The sequence below is a fragment of the Cydia splendana genome, chromosome 9 (assembly GCF_910591565.1).
Source record: "Cydia splendana chromosome 9, ilCydSple1.2, whole genome shotgun sequence".
NCBI lineage: Eukaryota > Metazoa > Arthropoda > Insecta > Lepidoptera > Tortricidae > Cydia > Cydia splendana.
Window position 1 is genome coordinate 10,708,835 of NC_085968.1, and position 26,457 is coordinate 10,735,291.

At 38.6% G+C, this 26,457-nt stretch overlaps 3 protein-coding genes across 5 annotated transcripts in view; 1 reads left to right on the forward strand and 2 right to left on the reverse strand.

Annotated features, from left to right (window-relative positions):
- On the forward strand, positions 1 to 4,032 carry LOC134793556 (DNA polymerase epsilon subunit 4). The gene is made up of 2 exons (XM_063765167.1): positions 1 to 395; positions 3,811 to 4,032. The coding sequence occupies exons 1-2, from the start codon at positions 90 to 92 to the stop codon at positions 3,949 to 3,951; spliced, it is 447 nt and encodes a 148-aa protein (XP_063621237.1). The 5' UTR covers positions 1 to 89; the 3' UTR covers positions 3,952 to 4,032.
- A 1-nt stretch (position 4,033) lies between these two features.
- On the reverse strand, positions 4,034 to 14,477 carry LOC134793526 (maltase A1-like). The gene is made up of 12 exons (XM_063765121.1): positions 14,303 to 14,477; positions 13,780 to 13,959; positions 11,407 to 11,570; positions 10,961 to 11,086; positions 10,508 to 10,628; positions 7,717 to 7,897; positions 7,159 to 7,309; positions 6,702 to 6,809; positions 6,096 to 6,347; positions 5,592 to 5,689; positions 4,766 to 4,906; positions 4,034 to 4,249 (listed from the first exon to the last, which is right to left on the reverse strand). The coding sequence occupies exons 1-12, from the start codon at positions 14,445 to 14,447 to the stop codon at positions 4,159 to 4,161; spliced, it is 1,758 nt and encodes a 585-aa protein (XP_063621191.1). The 5' UTR covers positions 14,448 to 14,477; the 3' UTR covers positions 4,034 to 4,158.
- Positions 14,478 to 17,319: 2,842 nt separating this feature from the next.
- Positions 17,320 to 26,457, reverse strand: part of LOC134793516 (5'-3' exoribonuclease 1) — a 28,735-nt gene continuing 19,597 nt past the window's right edge. For 2 of the 3 annotated variants that reach the window (XM_063765100.1, XM_063765098.1), the window contains 9 exons: positions 26,017 to 26,092; positions 25,795 to 25,872; positions 25,455 to 25,531; positions 24,915 to 24,947; positions 24,169 to 24,283; positions 22,767 to 23,060; positions 20,219 to 20,322; positions 18,015 to 18,111; positions 17,320 to 17,508 (listed from right to left, as the gene is read on the reverse strand). In XM_063765100.1, coding sequence (XP_063621170.1) covers positions 17,419 to 17,508; positions 18,015 to 18,111; positions 20,219 to 20,322; positions 22,767 to 23,060; positions 24,169 to 24,283; positions 24,915 to 24,947; positions 25,455 to 25,531; positions 25,795 to 25,872; positions 26,017 to 26,092 — 964 coding nt within the window. In that variant the 3' untranslated portion in view covers positions 17,320 to 17,418. The remainder of the gene's footprint in view (positions 17,509 to 18,014; positions 18,112 to 20,218; positions 20,323 to 22,766; positions 23,061 to 24,168; positions 24,284 to 24,914; positions 24,948 to 25,454; positions 25,532 to 25,794; positions 25,873 to 26,016; positions 26,093 to 26,457) is intronic. The other variant, XM_063765099.1, reaches the window with a different exon arrangement.

Below are 26,457 nucleotides of genomic sequence, written 5' to 3' on the forward strand. Positions count from 1 at the left end.
GTGATTGTGGGCAATAGCGCGCGATTCTTGTTTTCTTACCTATTTACTTTAAATTAAGTAAAATTATACGTCTACATTTATAAAGAACGATGACCGAAAGCGAGCATTACACGGATATCGACATATCAGACGTTATCGACGACACAGAACAGTATGCGGACACGGAACAATACATTGATACTGAAATAAACTCCGAACCCATTGAAAGTGAGATTCTGCAAGAATCCGAGCTAGTCAGCTCAGAAGAACATGTGGAGAAGAAGCCGCAGAGTGCAAGGAGTGAGGTTGTGAAGGCCACAAGGTTACCTATAGCGAGGATTAAGAATATAATGAAACAGGATCCAGATGTAAGCGTCATCAGTGCTGATGCTGCGTTCTTAGTTACGAAAGCAACGGTAAGAGATTAATTGTATTTTTAAAATGTTTCTGTATAATCTAGACTACTATGTCTATGAAAAATTACACTTTAGTTAATTGTTGGTGACACTCAGCAGGGACAGCAAGGTTAGTCATGGCTAACTTAGTGTTTTACGCCACATATTATATCTTGCTTGTGTGGCCAGGGGCACAGAATAAATAATAGTACGAGGTACAGAAGACTCACTGTCTAACAAAACGCGTCTGTTCCGATCAGGACAGATATGGCCACTAGGTGGCGACAGCGCCACCCGTGGCTGTGGTGTGGAACGGATGTACTTTTAGCTACTCGTACCTGTAGCAAAGTGACGAAATCGCGGAGTGAGCCACGCCTGCCAGGGGCGTATTTTGAAATTTGGCGCCCTGGGCCAATACCACAGACAAAACATCCTCCAGACTTAGCATAGTCGCGCTACCCCCTCTGCCACGCATACGGTAATTTTACTCCATGTTTTATTATTATTATTATTAAAGCCTTTCTTATACGAACTGTTAACATTTCATTTAACAATTATAATTTTATGTATGTATATTTCTATATGCATGTTCGTAAGGTCTTTTTGACCTAGGCCTCTTCCGAATCGCCTTTTTCTAATATTTTTAAGTATTTGTCCAACATTTTCTTCCATTCTTGTCTATCTATTGCCATTTCTTTCCAGTCTTTTCCTATTGTTTCTTTTACCAATTTTTGGATTCCAATTTGTTGCTATTTTTGTCCATCTGTTGTTTTTCATCCTGGCTATGTGCCCGGCCCAATTAGGATTGTTCATTTTTTTTTTAATGTTCTATTTCGAAAACCATTTCGAGATATGAGGTTTTCAAACAGTTTCCGACATTTGCTGCGATATAATAATTGAGGATTGAAGATATTTCAACAAATATCCTTATGACCTTAGTTTGACCTTTCTCGTTGGCTGAATGTAAAGTCATCGCATAATAAAAGTTACCGGACCATAGTAAATCATCCGTCACTCACGTAATTGTCAAAGTTATCATTGTCATAATGAAATTTTTCAGTTAAACCGCTGCGCTGGTTTGTTATGATTTGATTTATAATTGATACCTAAACAGTAGTTTTCGTTGATATATCAAAGACCTTGTTCCTACGTGTGGGAATGATTCACAAAAATAATTGTTCGAATCCGCGAAGACCTACGACGTGAAACATGGTGCCGTGAATTGAACTTGGAATACCTACCTACTCACACACAGTATTGCTGTGAGGATCACGTCGATGTAAGTATAAAATTAATATTATTTTACTACAATTATTTAAAAGCTCACTTTGTAGGTAGGGTCGCGGGGACCTATGTGTTTTCTGTGGTAATGTAGCCAGAGTATATAAAGGCAAACCGTTAAACAGAGATGGTGCCTACTAGAAAGAAACACTATACAAGAATACATAGTCATACTCAAAATTCAGCCTGAAACTGCTTTAAAAAGATATAATTTCTAATTTCCAGGTACATGTTGCAGTTCAAGCTGCTGATATCATGGTGGACAAGACTTAAGTTAATAGTTGTGAATAATAAAACATGTTTTTGTTTACCTACTTTTTTATTAATTTAGGAAATATATGTATATATGTTTCCCAAAAAAAAGTAACTATACATATATGTATGTTCATCATGTTCTGCACGAGCAGCTGACAATGATGGCTTCTTGTTGACGAACCAGAAGAGAAGTGTATGGTTTGTTATTTACTCTGTTCCCAGGCATTATTTACTGTCGTAAAGTATTATGACGATTAATATGACGTTCGTTTCGATACAAAATGCTCAACTTTGTTCAGGGCCCAAGTGCCTTAACAAAATCAATCTCCTTCGTACATTACGTATCCCACAGCCGTATCTAAATAGGAATCACATTATGATGACCTGAAATTATAGGATATAATTAGCAAAATTGGCATGTACCTAATATAGTACAATATCCAAACAATGGGAACAAGCCGGTAGAACCCACTGGGTGCTACCTTAGCAATGGACGCTTATAACGATTTTATGAATCCAATCATCTTACGAATCGAATCAGTTAAAAAATATATGATGTAACTTACATTTGTATTTTTGCTCCCCTGATTTCAGGCAAGTTATGGTTGGAGTTGGATGCTATATGGATACATACTCCAATAAAACTAAGTAATATTATATAACTTAGGCAGATTTCTGGAATCAGCTTTCACAAATTTATAGCGTAGGTATTTTGAAATTATTGATTTAGGGATTCAAAATAAACGAGTTTTCCAGACGATATTATTTATAGAAACGCGTGACACTGACATTGTAGACAGGTGACATTACAATCAATTGACAATTACAACTATTTTTTTAATGTTTGTTATTGCTTGTGCTTTATCAAATCAGCCACTACATGTAATTTACGAGAAGTCGTATCTCATATTTTCAATAAATTATAAATATTCAACCGAGCCGTGAATTAATAAATCATTCAAATTGGTATCTTAAATTAACCTATATTTTCAGAAAATAAAATAAAAATGGGGGTCTAAAAAAAATGAACAATCCTAATTGTATTTTTGTTTCAATATATGTATTGCTGCATCTATAAATCTTGTTCTTCTTATCTCTGTGTTTCTAACTCTGTTTGATAACTTTATGTTAAGGACACTTCTTTCTATTGACCGTTGACATACTTGAATTCGTTTGATGATATCTCCTGTGAGTGACCATGTTTGACTACCATATGTAAGACAGGGCAGAATGCATGAGTCGAAGGCTAGTTTTTTTAGTTTTATTGGTAGTTTCTTCTTAAATATATCCTTCATGGCCCAGTACTTCTTCCATGTCTGTCCGATTCTTCTTGTTATTTCTTTGTTTGTGCAGTCTGTTTACTCCATGTTCGAGTCGAAAATGTCTTTGTGTGACATCCGTGAACTCGTTCGTCGTTTGAACGGACCAATCACGGCACGGGACTTCGTTCACCTCGTCCTGCGCACCCCTGCATTTTTGGCATCATCGGTTGCATGAAATAATTGCTCTAAACTCCGTCTACAGGATTCCTAGTCTATGGCCAATATGTATCGCCCAGCCATGGCCCTAGGGATATCTAATCCAATATACCCCTAGGGGACCCCGAAATCTATCATTTACATTACCCTAGATATAAAATTGGGAAAGACAAATGTTGTTTGTTTTGATCCTGAAAGTTACACATACAAGGACATGAATCAATACTTGCATAGTTTTTTGTTTCCTTTGACCTATGAGATGACACATGATGTTATTTATCATCCGTGAACATGTAAGTACTTATACTGCACCAGTTTATTGTTTTCGATCAAGTTTTTTTTATTAAAAATGGCAGACATGTGCTTGTACAGCAGTCAATCTTTTTTTATGATGGTTTTGAAAGTAATTTTATTTGTTCCAGGAGTTATTTCTAGAAACAATAGTCAAAGAAACATACAACACATCAACTAAGAAGAAGAAGATAATCACCAAGAAGGATTTAGACTATGTTATAAACATGGTGGACTGCTTGTGTTTCTTAGAGGGTGCTATGGATTTCTAATAAAAAGAAAAAGTAAAGCTAGAATAGGTACTGTAAGTAATTGTTAAAAATAATTAAGGATTAAATTAAATCAAACTACAACTATTAGTTATAATTTTATTACTAGAATACTAAAAAACTATTCTAAGTGTAAGATATAATTTAGGTGTCTAATTGTATGACTAACTAATTTACGGGAACGGGTACGGCGGGTAGCCAGGATGATGTTTATACAAGGATGTGTGGTACCCAGATGAGAGATTGGAGCGCCACGGCACTGTGAGGCGCCACGGTGAATCTGGACTTGACCACCTTTTGTCTGTAACACGAATAATACGGAATTAGACTTTAAAATGACAAAAATATAACTAATTTGTAAATCCACAACAAAAAAATCAGTTCTTATAATATTACAGTATGTATGCTACCGTGCATACTTGTGTTAATACAAGTACATTTTTAATAAACGGGATATTTAAATTATGACAGTTACTATCAGTTTGGCATCCAATGATTAGAAGTGGATTTGCACTATTTTTGAATTGTAGTATTTTTGTGCCAGCTGTACACACTCCGCTCCGATACAATCGGAGAAGCGCGAGTCGAGACGAGGAAGAGCGAAACGAGAAGTGTGCAGTATGTACACACTCGTTCTCGGTCTGTCTCGGGGTCTTTCGATGAGTATGTACAGCCCGCATTACAATTTGCGACTCCCACAAAAACTGGTGTATTTGCCATGGGTTGCAATGAGATATCCCTGTTGTTTAAAAACCTAATGCTTAGACAAAATATTGAGAATAAGTAAACTATCTTTAGTTAAAAGCTAGGATCATACCCTTTTTCCAGCGCACTGTTGATGCTTGAAGCCTTGACCTCCAGCAGCGATGGAAGGAGTCTGATCGACGACAGGTCCACGGCTTGCTCTTCATCTGACAGGTTCACTACACCCACCACCGCGCGGGAGCCGGCTTTCAGTCTGAAAGTTAGGTTTGGTTAAATAATGGTGAACACTTTTTTTACTCTAGTCAGCAGTATATTAAGAAAAAATATTTCTAATAGATGTAATAAACTGATAATAGCCCCCTATTATCAGTTTATTACTGCAATATTCTGCTTCCAGAGTGCAGCACTATCGCCTATAGTAAACCATAGAGTAACTTATACATACTGTGCCTTAAACTGGTTTTGACAAGTTTTCACAGGCAATAAAATATGACATTGATGCATCATTTGCATCAAGGCGGTTTGTTAACAAGGGCCCACCGGGAAACGCGAAAATCGAAATTTACTTATCTGCCTCTTTATCGCTCGAATATGCAGGAGTGATAAAGAGGTTAGATAACGAAATTTCGATTTTCTTGTTTCGCGGTAGACCCCCAGATTGTGATGGATAGTGGGAGTGGCGCCCCCTACGCAGCGTTAGAGCAGCGTAATATTCCCTATTCGCGCATGCAATTTGGGGAAAAAGAAGAAAAGACCCATTTGGCCCAAAACTTATGCAGGTAAAATTTGAGCAGGAAAGCCTCTGTGTTCCACTGACGTTATATCGGGTCACTTAAATGTTTTGAAAACGCCTGGGATTTGGAGGTTCTTGATATTTTGATGTGCTGGCTTGAATGCCAGTGGTGAATTTAAGGCAAGGTGCAAAGAGATAGGAGTACCTGGCAACAACCAGCACGTGTTCGCCGAGCGCCCGGGTTTCCAGGTCTCCTGAGCGCACGGCTCTGGTCTTCTTGAGAGCCACCACGTCTTTGTAGAACTGTCACGAGAATGGAATTAATGTTATATTTGTTGGAACTAGTTAGAAGGAAAATTGAGCTTTTGTTTTAGCAGTGATTACTTGCAATAATAAATTAATAGTACCTACTCTTGATATCCGACTTCACCCAAAAGTGCTAATTTAGGAATTGGTCTGAGCTAATCGTCATCAGTGTCATCACCAACACAATTTAATCCTTTAAAGCGCATAAAAAAGCCAAGATAGGCAGTGAATTAAATCTTGAGGCTAAATTGTCCTAATAATTCTATTTAGCAAAGATAAATGCAAATCCTGGTTAGATTAGGTTGACAGAGAAAGATGCCCGCAATTTGCGAATATCGATTTTCGCGATCACAGCCCTGATAATACGTAATAAAAGTTTAATCAGCTGTCTAAGCAGTTTTACCTTATAATGGCTCTTGGGCTCTCTCATCTCCCTTTCCAAGTTAACCTCTCTATAGTTACTAGCTATAGGCAACCAAGTCTTGCCGTCAGTGTCAGAGAACCCTGCGTTCTTCTCGCCGTTCCAGTGGTACGGTGTGCGGTTGGGGTCCCGAGAGTGGCTGGCGTAGTTGATAGGGTCCTCGGTCTGGCAGGCCTGAGGGTCTACGGTGTCCTCCCATGAGATGTAGCCGTCGGTCATACCGATTTCTTCGCCCTTAAAGATTTATGAATACTGTTAGAAGTCAAAAACTAAACGGCTTACATAAAAAAAAAGAGATTGAGCTAAGGAATACCTAGATGCTTAAAGCAGTGCAAAAATATTGTAGCCGCAATTTTGATAGCTTGAATTATTAAATATATGGTGTTTGTACACAGAGCTAATAAACTAGCATTTGTTACTACGCAAACCGCACTTTCGGGGCAAAACCGTGACGATGTATGCGATTAACCGCGAAATGAGCGGGGCTCCGCAGTGTCATACATATTTATATATACTTTAACTAGGCAGCGCATTTTAGAATTTATTATTTAGTGTGTGTGGCATGGGTGATCAACTTTGTAGATATACCTGGTAGGTGAGCGTGACTCCCGGCAGGATCAGCGCGAGAAGGTTCATAGCGTCGATGCGATCTGTGCCCTGACGATTGGCTACACGGCTCTGGTCGTGATTCCCATTCTGAAAAAAAAAAAACAATTAGTCAATTAGATGGTGCAGGTCGGAGTTTAGGCAGACCGAAAAGGAGATGGCGGGCCGACTTGGACGCATTCTACCCCAAATGGTAGGAAAAGACCGATGACAGGGTCGAGTAGAGAAAACGAAGGGAGGCCTTTGCCCCGCAGTGGGACAGCAAAGTAGGCTAAATAAAAAATAAAAAACTTTGGGAGGTTATCTAAACAATGGCTAGTCTGGATAAGAGGTTTTCTGGTGACTCAGGAACTGGCCAATCTATATTTTACATCCCAGTTCCCCACAAGGCATTCCGTACACATCTACAGCAATAGAAGTTTATAAATAACTAACTCACCACCCAGTTTGCAGGTTGTCCCGCAGGCATATACGTCATCCATTTATCAATGATCACTTTGATATCCTTAGCATTGGAAGTATTCTTAACATCGCTCAGAAAACTGAAATTGAAGGGGATAGAGCCGTTTCTCTTTCCATCGCCGTAATACCTAAAAATATAAACAATTTATGTATACTTATTAGCTAAACTAAACCTAAACCATCCCTACCATGTTTAACACATTCATAATCATAATACTTTATTGCGACCATGGTAATATAGATGTTACACAATTATAATTATTATAAACAGGTTCACATGGGCCCTGTTAGGGCAAAGCACAGCAAGGCAATGTTTTTTTAGGTATTCAAGTTTTATTTAGGCATTTAGGTATTAAAGATTTTGAATAAAAAAAATATATTACGCTTGTTTGTGAAACGCCACTAAGTGCTAAGGGTCACGCTCGTAGCGAGTAGCCACGGTTTCGCCGTATGGAGCGCGTAGTCGCTACGAACAGTGTACCCGACAGTCGGGTTCTTGGCCCTGAATGTGTGAAGCATAAGTATTCTTTATTACCTCAGCATAAGGTTCAAGTCGGTGTAGGCCTCCGTCATCATGATCTTGTACTCGCCGTCGTTGTAGAAATATTCGTTGAGTACGTCGCGCCAGTCGTACACCACGGTGTAGGTCTCGTCCTGGTTCTGGGTGTAGATGTGGTTCAGGTAGCCGTAGTCGTCTGGGCCGGAGTTAGGATCGCCTGGAAATGGAATGTTAATAAAAATACATTAATTTACCTAATGTAGGAATTGTATGCATTATGACTAGGGCATGCTCCCGGGAATTCCCGAGACTGATTTTTCTCGAGAATTCCCGGGAACGGGCACTTTCAGACTGTATCGGAACTGGAGACAAAATTCCCGGGAAATATCGAAATTTCGGGAAATTTATAAATGTTATGTTATATCGATTTATGTCTAATTGCGAATTGGCTACAAGCCGAAATTATGTTGTACATATATATATTTTTTCTATGACAATACTTTGTTCAACAGAGCAATGGTATAATATGGGTACGTTTTCTTCGACTGGTTACATTTGTAACCAATTAAGATCCAGTTTAAGTGACAGAGTTTAGATGCGATCAGTTATTTACCCTCATATTACCAGCAAATGAGAGCTTTAATATGGGAGCAAGAGGAACAGCCACACGAATGGAACGTCGGTGTCATCTGTCCAGTCCACAAAAAAGGCTCGAAAAAGAGATGCTCAAACTATCGAGGAATCGCTTTACTCACTACAGCGTACAAAGTTTTGTCCAACGTACTGCTCAAGAGGCTGGAACCATATTCTGAAAGAATCCTTGGGGATTACCAATGTGGTATCCGCAGAAACCGCAGCACGACGGACCAGATTTTCTTGCTCCAGATTATGCGGAAGAAGTGGGAGTACGCCCAAAGCGTTCACTCTTTGTTTGTGGACTTCACTAAGGCCTATGACAGCATAGATTGGGACGCTCTTTATGCCATTCTTGTAAACTTTAACATCCCTAGAAAACTATGTAGTAGCCATGATCACTACAGCAACAAAAGAGAGTAGGATGCGTGTGCGGTGAGCTGACCGAGGAATTCAAGGTGATGACCGGTCTACAGCAGGGAGATGCCTTATCACCCGTGCTCTTCAACTTAGCCCTTGAACATGTTGTCCGAAAAGTGTTAGCGTTGGACATAGGGCTGGAGATGAGCGGCAAGCATAAAGTGATAGGGTACGCGGACGACCTGGCTTTATTAGGAGAAAGCCGCGAAGAAGTAGTACAGGCAGCCAGTGTCTTGGAGCGAGAGGCCCCTAGGATAGGTCACAGGATTAACCAGTCAAAAACTGAATATATGAAGCGCTACAAAAATACACAAGTTCAGCGCAGAAGTCTCCATGTTGGGGGTACCGTCTACCGTGTAGTTGACAAGTTCCGGTGTCTTGGGTGCACCATTACCGATACAAACACAAGGGAGGAGGAGATCAATATTCGCATCTAAAACGCCCTGCGATGCAGCGCAGCCCTCCATAAAGTGTTGATATCCAGGCTTCTCAGCAGAAATACTAAGTCAAGGATATATAAGGATCCGACCAATCCTTATGTATGGGTGCGAGGCCTGGACACTAACACAAAAAGAGGAAAGCTCCTGGTAGCGGAAAGAAAGATCTTTCGTAAGATCTCTGGGACCTATCAAGACAGACAGCGGCACGTGGAGGATACGGAAGAACGTCGAAATCGAGGAGTTGGTGGCCGGACCCAATATCATCGGCGAAACGAAATCCCACAGACTTCGCTGGTTCGGTCACCTATTAAGAATGGGAGAGGATCGGGCTGCCAAGAGGGCGTACCTGGGAAGACCGACTGGTGGCCGCCCGGTAGGTCGGCCCAGGTACCGCTGGGGAGACAGTGTGGAAGCGGATGTGCGTCAGCTTCAAGCCGATAATTGGCAGGAAACGGCGCAGGACCGGGAAAAGTGGCGTGCTTTCGTTTCGGAGTTCGGAGGCCAAGACCCTCTTTGGGTCGCTGAGCCGTATTAGTTAGTTAGTTGATTCTTAGAAAACATCAGAATTTGAATATTGACATTTATTATAGATAGGTATATTTTAGTTAATATATCAACCGTTAAGTTTGATTTAGTTTAAAAACTAATAGAAATATTAATTAATCATTTGATTATAACCATTTCAATCAAAATAATAACTTTTTTAATTTTCCCGAAATTTCCCGATTTCCCGGGATTTCTCGGAACTGGTCCTGAGCCAATCCCGGGAAATTTGAAACCTTTCCCGAGAATGTTATTGCATGCCCTAATTATGACTAATACAATCAGTTAGTTTTATAATGACAACAAGTACTGGACTGAAATGAACACCTGTAGGCAGACCAAAGAAATTCTACCGGAATAAAAACTACAAGCTTACCAAAGTACTACTGAAAACACCCAGACACCAACTACGCAAAATAGTGGGATTAATCACAGGACATAACACACTAAACAAACACCTACATAATATGGGTAAAACAGACAGCCCCGTGTGCAGAGCGTGCATGGAAGAAGAAGAAACAGCAAAACATATCCTCCTACACTGTAAACAGATAGAAGCATACAGGAACCAATACCTAGGGACTCCGTGCACACTGAAGGAGGCAGTTAGCAACCTGAAGACACTGCTAGGTTTCATGGACGAGCTGGGGTGGCTAGAGTAGTGCAACCTCGTTTTCACGCAAAATAGGAACAATGGTTGTCGATTTGCGGAAAATGCCCAGTGTAACTAACTAATGACTCGTCAATTGCATTTAATATGTTTTGAATATGTTTATTTATTTTTGAATTACCTGAAAGCGGTTCATCGGGGTACTGTCCGTCGAAATCAGCTGGATCTACTTCATACATCATGTTTACAGCGTCCACGCGGAAACCGGACACGCCCTTGTCGAGCCAGAATCGAAGCACATCCTGCAAACAAAAAAGGTACATACTCAATAGTGTTAAACTAGGTACGAAAGCATTATCTAAAGATGCGTCTGCATCTTCCGAACGCGCTTCTAACAAGTATGCCATTCACAATTCGTTCGCGAACTGCTATTACCTACCAAAATAGCCATTATTTACCAAAATAATCTACCAGAGTAATAATCTACACAGTATTTTGACAAAAAGCAAGCCTAATCATCCCTTTTTCTCTGCATAAAACTTATTTAAAATACTTTTTAACAATTTGTGCTAAGCCTTTTTACATGACTTGAGATAAGGCCTACCTGCGATCAGTTAAGTGTTGATGTTAGTACCTTCATTTCCTCCCGGACCTTGGCGTCGCGGTAGTTCAGGTCGGGCTGGCCGACCACGAACTGGTGCAGGTAGAACTGCTGGCGGTCCTCGTTGTACTCCCAAGCGCTCTTGCGGAACACGCTGATCTGTAGGGTTATTACATAGGTAACTATAGCTGGTCAAGCAAATGTTGTCAGTAAAAAAAGGCGCGAAATTCAAATTTTCTATGGGACGATATCCCTTCGCGCCTACATTTTTCAAATTTGCCGCCTTTTTCTACTGACAAGATCTGCTTGACCAAGTTTAGATAAGTTTTGCAATAGACAAATATGAAACAAAAGACTTTTTAAAACTATATTTCCATAGACAATGATTGGCCGGAAAATATTTACTTTCTTTTTAAATTTACTTACTTATTATGTCAGCTCCAACTTTTATAGCAATTACGTGTAAATGAAATTCAAACCCAGTTATTCGGAGGCAGCGGGTGATCAGGATCGTCAGGGTTCGGCCTGCCATCAGCCCATATGTAGTAATTGTCGTAGCCGTCCTGCCGCTTGCAGGACTTGACGAACCACTCGCTCTCGTTGCCTGTGTGGTTGGGCACGTAGTCAAGGACTACTTTTATGCCTGAAACAAAAAAGTTAACTTTAGTATAGTAAAGGTACATTCTATTGAAAACAAATGAAGTTGTAGCTAGTCATAGCGCAATTTAGTAGGTCACGTGACCGAAAAGCGAAAACGCAATCGGTATTAAACTAATCAAATATGTACTTAGTCTAATTGTAGGATGACTATGTATGTTATTGCACGAAACCTTAGGATATTTTTAGACGAGTTTTGACGGTTGATCAGTTACGAATTCGATGGCAATTAATAGTTGCACGCCTTATAGAAAATGGTCCAAGAACTAGTTCTGAAATTAGTACCAAACCAACTTTAAGCATAAGCGAATTAAGATTCTAAACAGAACAAACCTAACACAGGCGAGAGTGAAAAAGCGAATGAATACCTACTGAACAAGTGACGAGCTACATCTTCAACCATAATAATTACTTCTGATCGGGGGAAACATGGGTAAGTTAAAAAAAAAAGATATAATAAGTAAAATTGCATACTTTACATACTTATAGTACATACAGATAATGAGACTACGCATTATAAGATCAGGTGACTACCCTACAAAAAATAACAACAAATCCAGTGATGATTAGCCTTGTTTGTATTGTAGATCTACAATAGAGATGTCAGAAAATTGCTCAGCAAAACGATAAGCGCCGGAAAACGCAGTTTAACTTAACGATGCGACACCTCATAATGAGTTTTTTTTACCCGCGGCACAGAATAAATAATAGTACTAGGTACAGAAGACTCACTCTAACAAAACGCGTCTGTTACGATCAGCACAGATATGGCCGCTAGGTGGCGACAGCGCCACGCGCGGCTTATGGCAAACTCCAAAATTGGGGCCGAACGGATGTACTTTTAGCTACCTGTAGCAAAGCGACGAAATCGCGGAGTGAGCCACGCCTGCCCGCGGGACTGTTTGATTACATTTTCTTAACCTTGACTAATGAAGTATTTAATGACTAGATTATCTGTTCCTATATCACACAACCTACAGCAACCTTCGCTTTGAAGATGATTTTGTCTAGGTGTCCCTTACTTGCCGGGTGATTGGTAAAAAAAGCATGAATGGAATCAAGCTAGCTTTTATAAAATCATACAAAAATTCTCAATAGGTAGCGAAGATGTGCTATATAAATAGGTACTTGGCATTCCACGAGTACCCTTTTTGCGCAGGTACGACTAGGTGGGTATAGGTATACTACCTATAGGCAAAGCATAAAGTTATTATGACAAAGTTGTTTATGGTGCCGAACTAAAGAATGGAGCAATATTTAGTGATGTCGTTGCCAAAGATATATTACTAACTCTAGAGAGCGACAATTACTCGTATGTACCTACGAGCTACGAGTAGACTTACCTTGCTTCTTAGTTTCTGTCATATAAGGTTGTCAAACTGTTGAAGTATCTCATGATGTTAAACTTGGGCGTGATACCGGGGTGTCACTACGCAGTTTAGGTACATTTGGCCGGCGCACCTCCCGGGCAGGGCAGACGTATGGCAGTGGGCTGCCGCTCGACCGCACGATAGTCGTGTCACGTGACGCTCGCACAAAGAAGATTCACGGTTCGTGCGCGGTTATAAGTTTCAATTTTGTTGCAGGCGGCGAGTATAGGTATAATTTTATACCTAAATCTGACTTTTGTGAAGGAGTGAATTTTCTGTACGGTAGTACTATTAGTTATTCTGTGGTGATACATATTAACTCACATTTATAGACGGGTTTATCACGAATTTATTTTATTACCTTTATTTACCGACGTTTCGACACAGGTTTCACTGGTCGTGGTCGCGTTTAGCAGCGATAGACCCGTCTATAAATGTGAGTTAATATGTGTTCAAAACGCGAAAGTTTTAAATATTATATTGGGCGTGATAGTTATTTGACAACCGGTCTGGCCTAGTGGGTAGTGACCCTGCTTATGAAGCCGATGGTCCCGGGTTCGAATCCCGGTAAGGGCATTTATTTGTGTGATGAACACAGATATTTGTTTTCGAGTTATGGCTGTTTTCTATGTATATAAGTATGTATTTATCTATGTACGTATGTATATCGTCGCCTAGCACCCATAGTACAAGCTTTGCTTAGTTTGGGGCTAGGTTGATTTGTGTAAGATGTCCCCAAATATTTACTTATTTATTTAATCTTGCATATTATACATGACTAACTACTATAGACTGACGACTACTCGTATATATATATAGACTTACCTAGCTTCTTGGCCTCAGCCATGAGGTTATCAAAGTCTTCCATGGTGCCGAACTCTGGTGCGATGGCGCGGTAGTCAGTGATGTCGTAGCCGAAATCGTACATGGGCGACTTGTAGATAGGCGACAGCCATATTGCGTCCACCCCGGTGTGGGCTAGGTAGCTCAACTTGGAGGTTATACCTGGTGGAATAAAAAAAACTGGTTATCTTAGGTATATTGACTAAAAGAGGTTTTGCTTTACAAAATAACATTTTCCTTGACACATTCGGTTAAATGGTTAGAAAATGAGACGTATAGTTTCAACATTTAAATCCCCTATACCATCGCCGACCTAAAACTGCGAGGTAAATCTCATAAATCAGGGCGAACTCATGCCATTAATCCGCATCCGACGCGGCAACCACCGCCACCACGGCAACCAAAGCCACCGTAACCGCTTTAATCGTGTCTTGTCTGCGTGTTAAATCCTGTTATCCTGTTGGCTAAACTATAAACATAGCGTACAATATAAACAAAAACTCACCATTTAAATCACCAATCCCATCCCCGTCGCTATCCTTAAAACTGCGGGGGTAAATCTGATAAATCAGGGCAGACTCATGCCAGTCCGCGTCCGACGCGGCAACCGCCGCCACTACGGCAACCAACACCAAAGTAACCGCTTTCATCGTGCCTCGTCTGCGGACAGACTAAGTGAAGAGCCTCGCTCGCCGGCCGTTAAATATGCTCCTGTTGTAAACACTTCATGTTGTTTACTGCGGCACTCAAGTGTTTCGGTAGGTATGATTTCAATTGTTTCCTAGATTATGATCGAGATTTTAACTTGAGGTGGGTTATGTTTATGTCCCCCGTACAATTGTACTTATTGCACGAAGTTGAACTCTATTGCTTAAAAATGTACTGCTCTATAGAACAATTTGGGATGTATGTACCTATGTGTAAAGTGGCGTTCAAAAGAGCATGGATAATGCCTTAATATTACGGTTGAAACATCTCCATGCACTTTTGAACGCCAGTGTACCTATAATTAAATTTTAGGGGCATTTTGTTGTTGTATTTTATTGTATTTTTATTTTTATATACACAAAACAAAACTATACAAGTTACGGTACACAAAACTTTAGGCAACCAGACCCAAATATTTTGAATAAATATATTCATGACTCATGAGAACAAACAAGTGCCATATTTAAAGTAGTATATTAACTACAAATACCTATCAATGCAACATTGTTACACTTACCAAAACGAATGCATATAGAGAAACAACATCTTAATGTTTATTCATAAGTTATTGTCTCTGAAATTTAAATTTTACACCAATTTCATGGAAACACTACCAAAAAAATAAAAATATCCAAATTTACTTCGGTATTATTCCTGTACGAAATAAAGATTTAAATATAAACACACATATTCAGAATTCCACATTTATTATGCTGTCTTTTCTTTTAAGAATTTATTTTAAGAAAACAGTCAATGAAACAGTTAGTAGGTATATTTGATAACATTAGGATTTCATTTCAGAGCGATGGGAGTACACTGATGAAGTTTAAACTTATCAGACAGAATATTACATTTATACACAACATTTAACACACTCAAGAAATTGAGCATAAATTATTATCGTGTTTTGTACTTCAATAGAAATAACTACCAATAACATAAATTGTATAAAAATAAAGAATACTTTAAATATTTCCTTAAACCACAACCGCACGATACCAGTTTTATTAGCTATATTTATAATTTTTGCTATTTTTATAAATTATATTTTGTTTGAAAGTATGAGAATCATATATCGTTATCATTTATCATTAAGTAGAAATATTTTTTAACATTATTAATTAAATTTGACTAGGGTGATTAATATTAAAATTTGCGTAGTAGTAAGTCCATAACCAAAACTACGTTATTTTATTTTGGTAAACGTGATTAATGTGACCGCGTTTCTGCTTTTATCGAAAACCTGAATCGTGCAGTTAATGGTCATTCTATATTCTTCACTTTTACTTTTTCTCACATTTATCATATGAGGCAGACGAAGATGTGGTTTAGCTGCCACAATACGGCCGGAGCCCCACTGCTGCGCACGCTACATCCACGGCCCACGTTTTAAAACAAACCAATTTAAATTGTATTTTTCTTAATTACTCGTAATGCATGTTAATTATAAGATGTAATCATGTTTTGAAAAGATGTGTCCCGCCGAGTTTGTTGCCGGTCCCATATTGGGATACCCTCCTCCAATTGAGGGGGGATTTAAATCTTCTCGGGGCAGAGGTGTACGGTTGGACCCGGTAAAGGTTTATTTGACGTTCATAAGCGCATTGTAATATGCCTACTTGAATAAACTATTTTTTATCTTTTATCTTTTTACCGTGGGCAAGCCCACGAAATTTTGTATAGGAACGTGGGTCGGGTACATAGCGTGCGCAGCAGTGGGGCTCCGGCCTAACGCTAAGCACACTTTACGGTTATAAATACAGGGTGTTTGGTACATCGTTTGCCAAATTAAAACGGCAGATAGGTTGTGTCATTCGCTATCTACTCATGCATAGAAAAAAAAATTGGCCATGGTTTTTTTTTTACTACTGCGCAAGTAAACATTTGAAATTTACGAAAAACTGGCATAGAGCTGGAAAAAAAACGTGCGCAAAATTAAAAATTTCTAGGCCTGGGAAGACAGCAAATGACTCAACCTATCTGCCGTTTTAATTTGGGAAACGATGCACCAAACAGCCTGTATATGTACATACAAAAAATGTGTACATATTTACGACCGAAACTGTAACACAAAAGTATGATTTGCTGTAAGGTTTAGGTACTATAAACAATGTTTAAATTACGCAGAGTCTTGAACTTGTAAATGTATTATCACAACACATTTGTCATTTCCCTACGTTTTAGGCGTCTTACTTAAAACACGAATGATATAAAATAATAAAAATATATGAACATGTATTAAAGCTCAGTCGCCTAATGTTAAGAAGTAAGAAAATAATTTATCATAGCACGATATTATTGCAATTGATTTAATTTTGCACGTTTTGTCAAATATCTTATTCGTCAAGACCGGGATAATAGTATGTACTAAAACTGAAAGTGATGAGAACTAACAAATTTAGATCTTTTTACAAGTAATTAAAGTCCATTTTTGGTCCGTCATTTTAATGGACATCATCTACCATACGTTTAGACAAAGTTACCACAAAAATTGTTATCTTACGTACCACTGCAACATATACATAGTCATTCATATCTATATATACACTATGTACAATAGTACTATAACTATATTCATAGCAGCTCTTACACCATTCTGAGTTTACTTACATATATGGAAAGATTTTGTGTGGATTATTCGCTCAATTTGAAAAGAAAAGATGTCTATTGTCTACCAGAGTGACTGCTGCAGTTATTGGTCCCACCATAGTAATTGGCCACTCTTAACAAATCAAAAAGAAGCAAGCCAATAGAAGTCTTACTGTTAAGAGTGGCTTATTACTAATGAGTGGCTCATAACTAGAGCAGTCACCCTATTGAGATAGATGGCAGTTGATGACTTACACATAAACTGTTAACATTGATTCTGATTCATTAACTATGTACACGATTAGCAACATTATAATATTTATATTAATCCATTTGAAAGGGAAGGTTGGCGGCAACTCTCGGCTTTTTCTTTCTTTGTGGTCGCTTGGACGAGTCCTCTTGCTGTCTGAACGTCTGCACAAACGAAACCGTAATATAACATTCGAAGATCCATGCATGTTTGTCTGTGCCATCGTTATTAATAAAAAAATGTATAGCTTGATTTACATTACCTAAACATATTCGAAGTATACGTTTATTGCCTTGAAAAAAATCTTACTGGGCGTATCTTCAAGCGTTTTAACCGCCGTCTTTAGTGTCATATTTCTTAATACGGATATTAATCAATGGAAGGATAGTGCGCAACAACTTTGATCAAATGCAAGTCCAGCATAGCAACTATAATTCGTTAACAGAACAGAGGCTATAGACAACTAGGTTTCCGACCACTGCGACCTTTGTAGTTTACGACCGTGTAGTGTAGTAGGTGGTTGGCCATCAAATTGTATTGCTTGGTTGCTAGCCGTTTAAATAGTTGGGGCTTTGGTGTCATATCTCATTACAATATTTGTTGTAAAGAAAAATCTTAAAAACAAAGTTTACTCCGTTGGGTAAATTGATAAACCGTGAAGAATAATTACCGAGTGTGACGATGAGTGTCCCTGCACAGGCGCGGGCTGCGGGGCCGGCAAGCCCTCGGCGCCGCGCCGTTGCGGCCCGGGGGGGTTGTGCACTCGCCTGTACAATAATAAGCATGTACAGTCAGCAGCAGAAATTGCTAAGCGGGCGAGTTGTTCAAAATTACATTGACACGCTCATTCTCTTACTTATAAAGTCGCGTCAAGATCATTTTGAACACCTCGCTGCTGCTGACTTCTGCTGCTGACTGTACATATGTATAATATTTTTCTCAAAAATGGACGGCAAAGTCGACTTTGCCGTTTAAAAAATAGGTCGCGAAGCGCGTAGTTTATGGTCAGTCAAAAATTAAAAAGTTAAAAACATTGCAGTCTCGATTTTGGGACTGCAATGTTGCATACAAATTCCATTATTTGTCGAGTTCCAAACTTTAAAAAAAGTTGACATGGCCATATCAAATGAAGGCACAGGCCCATTAAACAGCCAAACAGATGATTAGTACCGCGACTATTTAGCTGTCTCAAATAGGTTGGCGTATTTTCGGCAGAAAAATACACTTCTATTTTTTATTAAAAAAATAAAAAGGCGGCAAAGCTAATTTTTTCAATTGTTTCTACTTTTTTCTGTGAAAATATATACGTAAGAACGTTGCTTTTGTAAAATATTTCTATGATATTTATATTTCTTGCACCATTTTTGAGAAAAGCACTATATATGACTCGGCTGGAAGGCTACTTGCTGGCTTCGGATTCAATTAAACGGACTCCCAAGGTCGTCCGTTTAAAACGAATCCTCAGCCTGCAAGTAGCTACTTCCGAGCCTCGACAATAATGTACTATATTTTATTTATTTAACATTTTAGATCAGGCAACACGGCCCATATTACAAATACCTTAGACTAACATGTATATGCATTTTTATAATTTTACATGGGGCCACTAGTTTGTCATCAAGTTTGAACAGCTACAAATACTTAATGCACAAGAATATATTCTAAGTTTTCTAAGGAGTCAAACATTTGTAACGTTGGCTAAAGTCAGATATGGATGTATTAGTTTCAATTTCAACATTTATTGCGTTTCGTGTAGTACAATATGGTCTAAAGTACAGTTTGATAAGGCTAAATGATGCGTAAATTTTATTTAATATTAATTTAATTACTCAACCCTTTGTACGCTTTACGTTATAAAGAAAAACGTCACTGACACGCCAAGGCCCCGGGTGCAAGCGAACTACTCACTAAAGTGTGAACGTTACTTTGACAGCGTAAGTACTAGTAGTACATCATAACAGCTATAGTTGTCCATGGCGCGGTGGGCACGACTAGTAACGACGACTTTAGCTGTTCTTTGCGTTCAAAAGGTTAAACTATTCATTAATAGAATTATAGCAAATAGCCACCTAAAATTTACCTACATATTGTTAATTCATAAGACCTCCCTGATAATGATAAAACTAGATTGTTTTTAAGTGTGTGTAAATTACAAGTAGTTTACAGCACGAGTACTTTAGATTACTGAAGTAGTGCCTGACTTGATCAAATAACTTGTTAGAAAATATTTTCACAATCAGACTATGAGCTTTAAGTCTAGGTCATAAAGTTGAAAATGTGCATTTTATTTATTGCCCTGACGTAATGGAATAAATATAGATAAATTGCCATATCATCATAACAACTTGGTTAACAACAAACTATAAAATACTAGTTTCATTAGTATTTGTTTTCCATTCAAAATTATTAGTTCTTTACGCAATTTGTTTGCAAAAAAAAACTGTTGAGTTTTGTTATTTAAAAACAGGTTAAAGAAAAAACTGGGCGTCTTAAGTCTTGCCAACTAACAAGGAAAAGGTACCGGCTCCGATTTGATTTATTTTGATATATGTTAGTCTAAAATAACAGACACGTATTTTTGTTAGCTGCCCAAACTCAACTTATTGGGAGCAATGGTCCTCAAAAGCACTGAAAAGTGACTAAACCCTCTAACTTCTATAGAGAACACGTGTGTTTCATTATTTTTTAATGATCAAACTCATATTTTTCTACAAAAAGCACCCTTCATAATCAAATACGAGCCGGACAGTTGGGTACCCTGTAAGTTCTTATTCCATATTTCGAAAATGTATATCTTGCCATTCCCACCAGCAGGCAGAAACCCATTGAAGTTTCTTGATTTAATAATTTTGGCTGAATGTATCGATAACTTACCGTTGGCTGGTCTGCACTTGCAGCGGTACAAACGGGTTAGGTTTTTCGGTGTTGTTGGGGGCATTATGCGTGGGCGCCGACTGCACTTGGTTCTCCGGTGGATTCTGGAATAGAAATACATTTCCTTCACATAATAATAGACATATGTATTGTGTAATACAGGTAATCGCTGATTTTGTTCTGAAGATCTTTTATATACGAAAAGACTATAGTATAATTTGAAAAATGTTATAATTGATATTGAATTGTTTCTCATAACGTCGGGTGACAAGCAAAAGTCACTAACTAACACCATTGAAATTATTGGACAATAAACCGTGTTACAAGTGTAATAAAGTGCATTGTTACTTTAATTTTTTGATAGTACTTAGTGACTTTTGCTTGTCACCCGACGATAGTTATAAACCGCGCATTGTTTTTGTTAGTACACTACACAGACCAACCCCTATAGACCGAGCTTATAGGACGACTCGCGGTCACCGCCCGTATGGTGTATAGGTCAAATATAAGATTGTTCGCGCGCCGCTCCGATCAGTTGCGCCCAAGGTTACGACCTGTTAGCAGTGTGCACGAGTCTAAGAAAATAAATCGTAAACTATTGAATTCATTGGGAAACCATGGGATATTGCAGCGTAATATGGTGTGGCAAGTCATCTAAGACATCTACTTACGAAACAGATGGAATAACATCCCACGGGAAATTCAAATTCATTATTTCATTGAATAATGTTTCTTGTCCGCGGGGTTCATTTTATACTGGTCAGTAAGCAGAGGCGAAGTATGTCCGTCCCTTTTCGTCAACTTGAAAATGCAATGCGCTATCCCTTTCCCTTTCGACTATTGATGTGACGATGATGGTTTTTCAGTTGCGGAAACTTCGTGCTTCTTCATACCGTATTGTACCATTTTAGACATAATATATAGGTAACATGTTGTGTAAGTTTTTTCTGAATCCTCTAGGCCAGCGGAGCAGTTAGGCCGCATGTCACGAGGTGGACCTGATGATGAACTTCAAAGAAGTACCTACGAGGGAACTCGGTGTTGGTTTGTGATAGACATATGTTGTATGGGTTATTTAGAATCCTCTAGGAGAGCAGTTAGGCCTCATGTCACGAGATGGACCTGATGATGAACTCCAAAGAAGTGCGAGGGAACTCGGTGTTGGTTTGTGATAGACATATGTTGTATGGGTTTTTTAGAATCCTCTAGGTGAGCAGTTAGGTCTCATGTCACGAGATGGACCTGATGATGAACTCCAAAGAAGTGCGAGGGAACTCGGTGTTGGTTTGTGATAGACATATGTTGTATGGGTTTTTTAGAATCCTCTAGGTGAGCAGTTAGGTCTCATGTCACGAGATGGGCCTGATGATGAACTTCAAAGAAGTGCGAGGGAACTCGGTGTTGGTTTGTGATAGACATATGTTGTATGGGTTTTTAGAATCCTCTAGGTGAGCAGTTAGGTCTCATGTCACGAGATGGACTTGATGATGAACTTCAAAGAAGTGCGAGGGAACTCGGTGTTGGTTTGTGATAGACATATGTTGTATGGGTTTTTTAGAATCCTCTAGGTGAGCAGGTAGGTCTCATGTCACGAGATGGACCTGATGATGAACTTCAAAGAAGTGCGAGAGAAGTCGGAGTTGATTTGTAATAGGCATATGTTATTGGTCCATTTGAATATGTTTTCAATACAACCTTCTATGACCTTAATAAAACGGACAAAAGAAAATAATTGTATGAGATTTTGGCGACACTTTTTTCGCGTATCGAAAGAGATTGCGATTCTGAGTAGAAATAATATAAAAATTCTAAACTTTAAAATTCATGTTCTGGGTACTTTAAACAGAAATGCCCTAATATGTTAAGTAAAAATTTCAGGTACATTGTTAAATTACTTAATGAAATATTAAATTAATCAATATAATTATTAAGTAAGTTTACTCTAAGTATACTAAATTGGTAACAATTTTACCACAATAAATTTCGGTGTCACTGGTAGCAGTACCCACTACCTGTAATGAACATGTCCCATCCCTACGCTTGCACGTGTCAGCGCGCCATGTTTGAAACGACCAATCGCAACGCCGTGAGCACCCCTCCCGCACCTCACAGTTTGGTGATTTGCGTCGGGAACAAAATGGCCAATATTAGGTTTCTAGAGGCGGTGTTCTGTGGTACACTATAAAGTCAGAAAGTAGTTTTCCGATATATAAGTCTATTTAACCTAAATTTGAGAGGTGCTCAAAATAATCTGTAGATAAAGTATTTTTGAGTCACTCCACCATAGATTAACGAAAACAATCCGTCTCTCCAAACAATTTCATTATAGAACAATTTGAACTGAACAATTAGCAGTTTTTAGCCCCATCATGTTCCGTGTACAATAACCTCACACTAGCGTCTTTTGATCGTCGGCGTCTAGTCAGCGCTATAGAAAATAGCGTTGCTGCGCAGTTGCGTCAACGTTGCGTCGAGCAGCAGCCATATAGACTATTATAGGCGCCGACGCTCGGGAGACGCTAGTGTGGGGTGGTGATCGTGCACTCACCTTGTTCCAACTAGGCGCTAACGCCACTCCAGCGACGCTGGGCAGATGTTGCGGGAACTGCGGATGCTGCTGCGGATGCGGATGCTGATTCTGCGGTTGCTGCTGCGGATGCGGATGCTGATTCTGCGGATGCGGCTGGTTCTGCGGATGCGGCTGGTTCTGCGGATGCTGTCGCATCGCGTTGTGGTTGCGTTGGAAGTGCGCGTTGTTGAACGCGGGGAATGGGATCTGGTTCGGACCCGGCCCTTGGAACGGTTGCCCGAACGTCGGATACGGAGGCACTGGTGGTTGGTTCTGTATAAATATATAAAAAATTACCATTGAATCACACTGAACTTGACGTTTTGGGGTAACGGGATTGTTACAACTATAATATTCGGAACCGAACAACTCGAAACTTGTCCCTTATTTCTTTTATTCAGTATTTTTAAGAAAGTACAAAAGGCAAAGTTTGATAATAAGTTACGATTATGTTACCCTCGTAAGACCCAGGGCATTTTGCTTTGCAAATTTTGGCGCTTTAGAATTTGAAACTTTCTTTTATTTCTTCTCTTCTTCTCTTCTAAAAATCGAATTTAATTTGTACTTGTACAAGTACACGGGGACTTACGAGGTTACGGTACCTACGAACTTTTGAAGTAACTTTATGAAGGGCATTTTATTTTATAATAATTATTGTGAAAATGAAAACTACGCAAACGCGATTGTATGCAGTTTTCGGTAGGTTCTAGTAAAAATTGTGATAGATAAATCAAGTCTTTCTAAAGTTTATGAATTACTAATATATTCGATTTTATTTATTCGCATGCAAATTTTTGAAAGTATTTTTTTTTACAATTCTCATAATGATAATGAAACTGATGAGTTGATTTCAACACACTCGTGTACCTGAAATCGTCAGATTCATTTGAAAATACGTCTTACAAAACTTCCAAGCAGTTTAACGAAGCGAAACATCTGGAAAATTTCATCATATCATGTATATTATTTACTGATATTGTAATGGAAAACGAAATGTTTACTAAACTACTACTTCCGAAATTGAATAGAACTTTTAAATTATAATAGTTTTTGATAAACATTATTTGAAGCGATTCATGATTGCCGTGTTACCAACTTTAAAAATTCCACCGAAGTTTATCAACAGTCTGAAGTGTCCTCTGGAAGAACGAATGTATTGTTCGTTTTCATAACGCGGTAAGATAACGTATGTCCACACTGACTTATATATAGCTGATTTAATATGGTTATTGTCAGAATCTTCAGCTTTCACTTTGAAGCTTCAGTATTTATTATACAATAAGTACAACAGCAACAATCTTATATAACCATTCTTGGACCTTATCTCCTTGCAACAAGGTGTACTAATAGTCACTTGACAGTGTGGAAGATGGTATATTACCTTGAAAGACCTGTTAGTCCACTCCTGATACACTTGCGGCGGTGGCGCCCTGTTGAATGTGCCGTTTTGCTCTTTCCGCCAGTTTTGAGGCTGAGACGGCTGCTGTTGTTGAGACCTATATTGAGAGAAAATCAAAATGCCGTCTTTGAACGTCTGTGTAATCTTAAATACCGTTGATAATCGTTTGCCCTTATCCGTCATTTTGATACATAGTTGTATTTATTAGAAAGAGACAAGATTTAAAGTTTTATCATTAAAGTGTAAACGTTTGCATACGCCGTATTTTTAATGCTGTAAACGATTCAATTGTGTCGCTTAACTTCAAACTCGGGTAAATCCATTCGACCCTCTCAGCAAATATCTACCCTATTACCTTTTCTTAATACCAAAATCGCATAATCTGACAGATGGATTTACCCGAGTTTGAAGTTAAGCGACTCAATTGCAAATGAAAAGCTAAAATGTTACCATACGCTAAACTTTTTCATTTACTAAATTGTCGTGTGAAGAGATGCAAGGACTTGAAATGAAATTTTCCCAAGCCAATGCTTACTTCCATTTATTTAAAACCTTTTACTTATACTATTAGGGTTCAATCTATAGTGCTGTGGAACGTGCGAAGCTTGCACTCGCCAATAGAATAACACTTAAACGTACACTTCTGTTTAATATAAATATTAATATTTTGCGTAGATTTGCATTATATTGAAGGAAGTTTTTTGGACACATCTTATATGTAATCTTACCTGGTAAATAATTTCCAAAATTCGCTAGTTTGGCTGCATGCAATAATGAATACTAGTATTGCATTATATGTTTATACTAGAGTATAGGCACTATACGACATTACCCATACTTAGGGCCAATTGCACCAATCACATTTAGCGGACTGATCAACGTAATTCAGCAGTCAACTATGAAACTTCCCATACAATAAAATTTAGCGAACGCTTTAACGGTGACAGACGGGTTGGTGCAACTAACTCTTAATCTATGGTATACTTTAGCACTGGTCAGTATCCCTCCCTACATTCAACTTTAGCGTGACAATATGTAACGTTATCTATGAACAGGGACCTTATTGTCGATGGCGCTTACGCCATTATTTACGATGCTCCGATATAAATACAATGCCGCGCGACGCTGTGCGGCGTAAGCGCCATCGACAATAAGGTCTCTTGTCATAGATAATGCCCCATATTATGTTTATATTAGCATACGAAAGCATATATAGACATAGACAGTGTAGATAGAATAGTACAAAATACAATCTAGGACTTTTTTACCTGTTTGGTTGCTGTTGTTGTTGTTGTTGTTGATTGTCGTTTTTCGCTCGCCAACTCTGATTTTGATCTCGTGCGTTCTAAAATAATAATGTTCATATGTAAACTTTATGAAACCTTGGTCTACTAAAAATTGTATTCAACGGATGCTATAAAACAAAAAACTTGTTAATGGTTAGAGGAACATGACAACGTAAATCCACCTGACTATAGACCACAAGCACCCAACAGAACTATGATCCACAATTAACTCGAATATCTTCATTCAGAAGTGACTATAGTATTATGCTATAATATGAACAGTAGTTTTGTATAGCTGTCTAAAAATACAAATAGCACTAACCTTGCCAGATTTTTTATTAGAATCTGTTTCTCCTTGACTAATGTTGAGCAGACTCCTTAGAAGCTGTGTAGCATTGTCCTAAAAAAAAAACATTTAAATTAAATGGCTTATTTTGTACACAACTTTCGCAATGTTTAAAAATATAGTTAATTTTGTACTGCTTAATTTGTTTATTGATGAATACTAATTAATGCAAAAGTATAATCTTAAGTGGTTGCTTACTTGTGGATTATCTGTGGAAGCACTTGCGGTATTGTTTCGGGTCTCACTTACTGGAGTCTTCTGATCTCTTGTGGGACTGTAAAAGCATGATTAGTCTTTAATGTACCATGTAATATTTGACAGTTATTAATAGGGAATATTACGCAAAACTCTGCGTAGGGCGCTACTACCACTATCCATCACAATCTAGGGGCCTACCGCGAAACAAGAAAATCGAAATTTCGTTATCTAACCTCTCTACTCTCTATCACTCTTGCATATTCGAGCGATAAAGAGGCAGATAACTAAATTTAGATTTTCGCGTTTCCTGGTAGGGCCTTGTTACCAAACCGCCTTGATGCAACAATGTCATATTTTATTGTCTGTGAAAACTTGTCAAAAAAACAGTTTAAGGCACAGTATGTATAAATTACTCTATGGTTTACTAGTTAGCTTAGTGCT

What these genes read in the sequence shown, in the direction of transcription:
- LOC134793526 (XM_063765121.1), bottom strand. Translation starts at nt 14,447, where the DNA reads ATGAAAGCGGTTACTTTGGTGTTGGTTGCCGTAGTGGCGGCGGTTGCC. An exon ending in GACAACCTGCAAACTGGGTG is followed by an intron (nt 6,810 to 7,158) that starts GTGAGTTAGTTA and finishes TTTTTTTTTCAG; the next exon opens with AATGGGAATCACGACCAGAG. An exon ending in AACAGTGCGCTGGAAAAAGG is followed by an intron (nt 4,250 to 4,765) that starts GTATGATCCTAG and finishes TTCGTGTTACAG; the next exon opens with ACAAAAGGTGGTCAAGTCCA.
- LOC134793556 (XM_063765167.1), top strand. Translation starts at nt 90, where the DNA reads ATGACCGAAAGCGAGCATTACACGGATATCGACATATCAGACGTTATC. An exon ending in TCTTAGTTACGAAAGCAACG is followed by an intron (nt 396 to 3,810) that starts GTAAGAGATTAA and finishes TATTTGTTCCAG; the next exon opens with GAGTTATTTCTAGAAACAAT.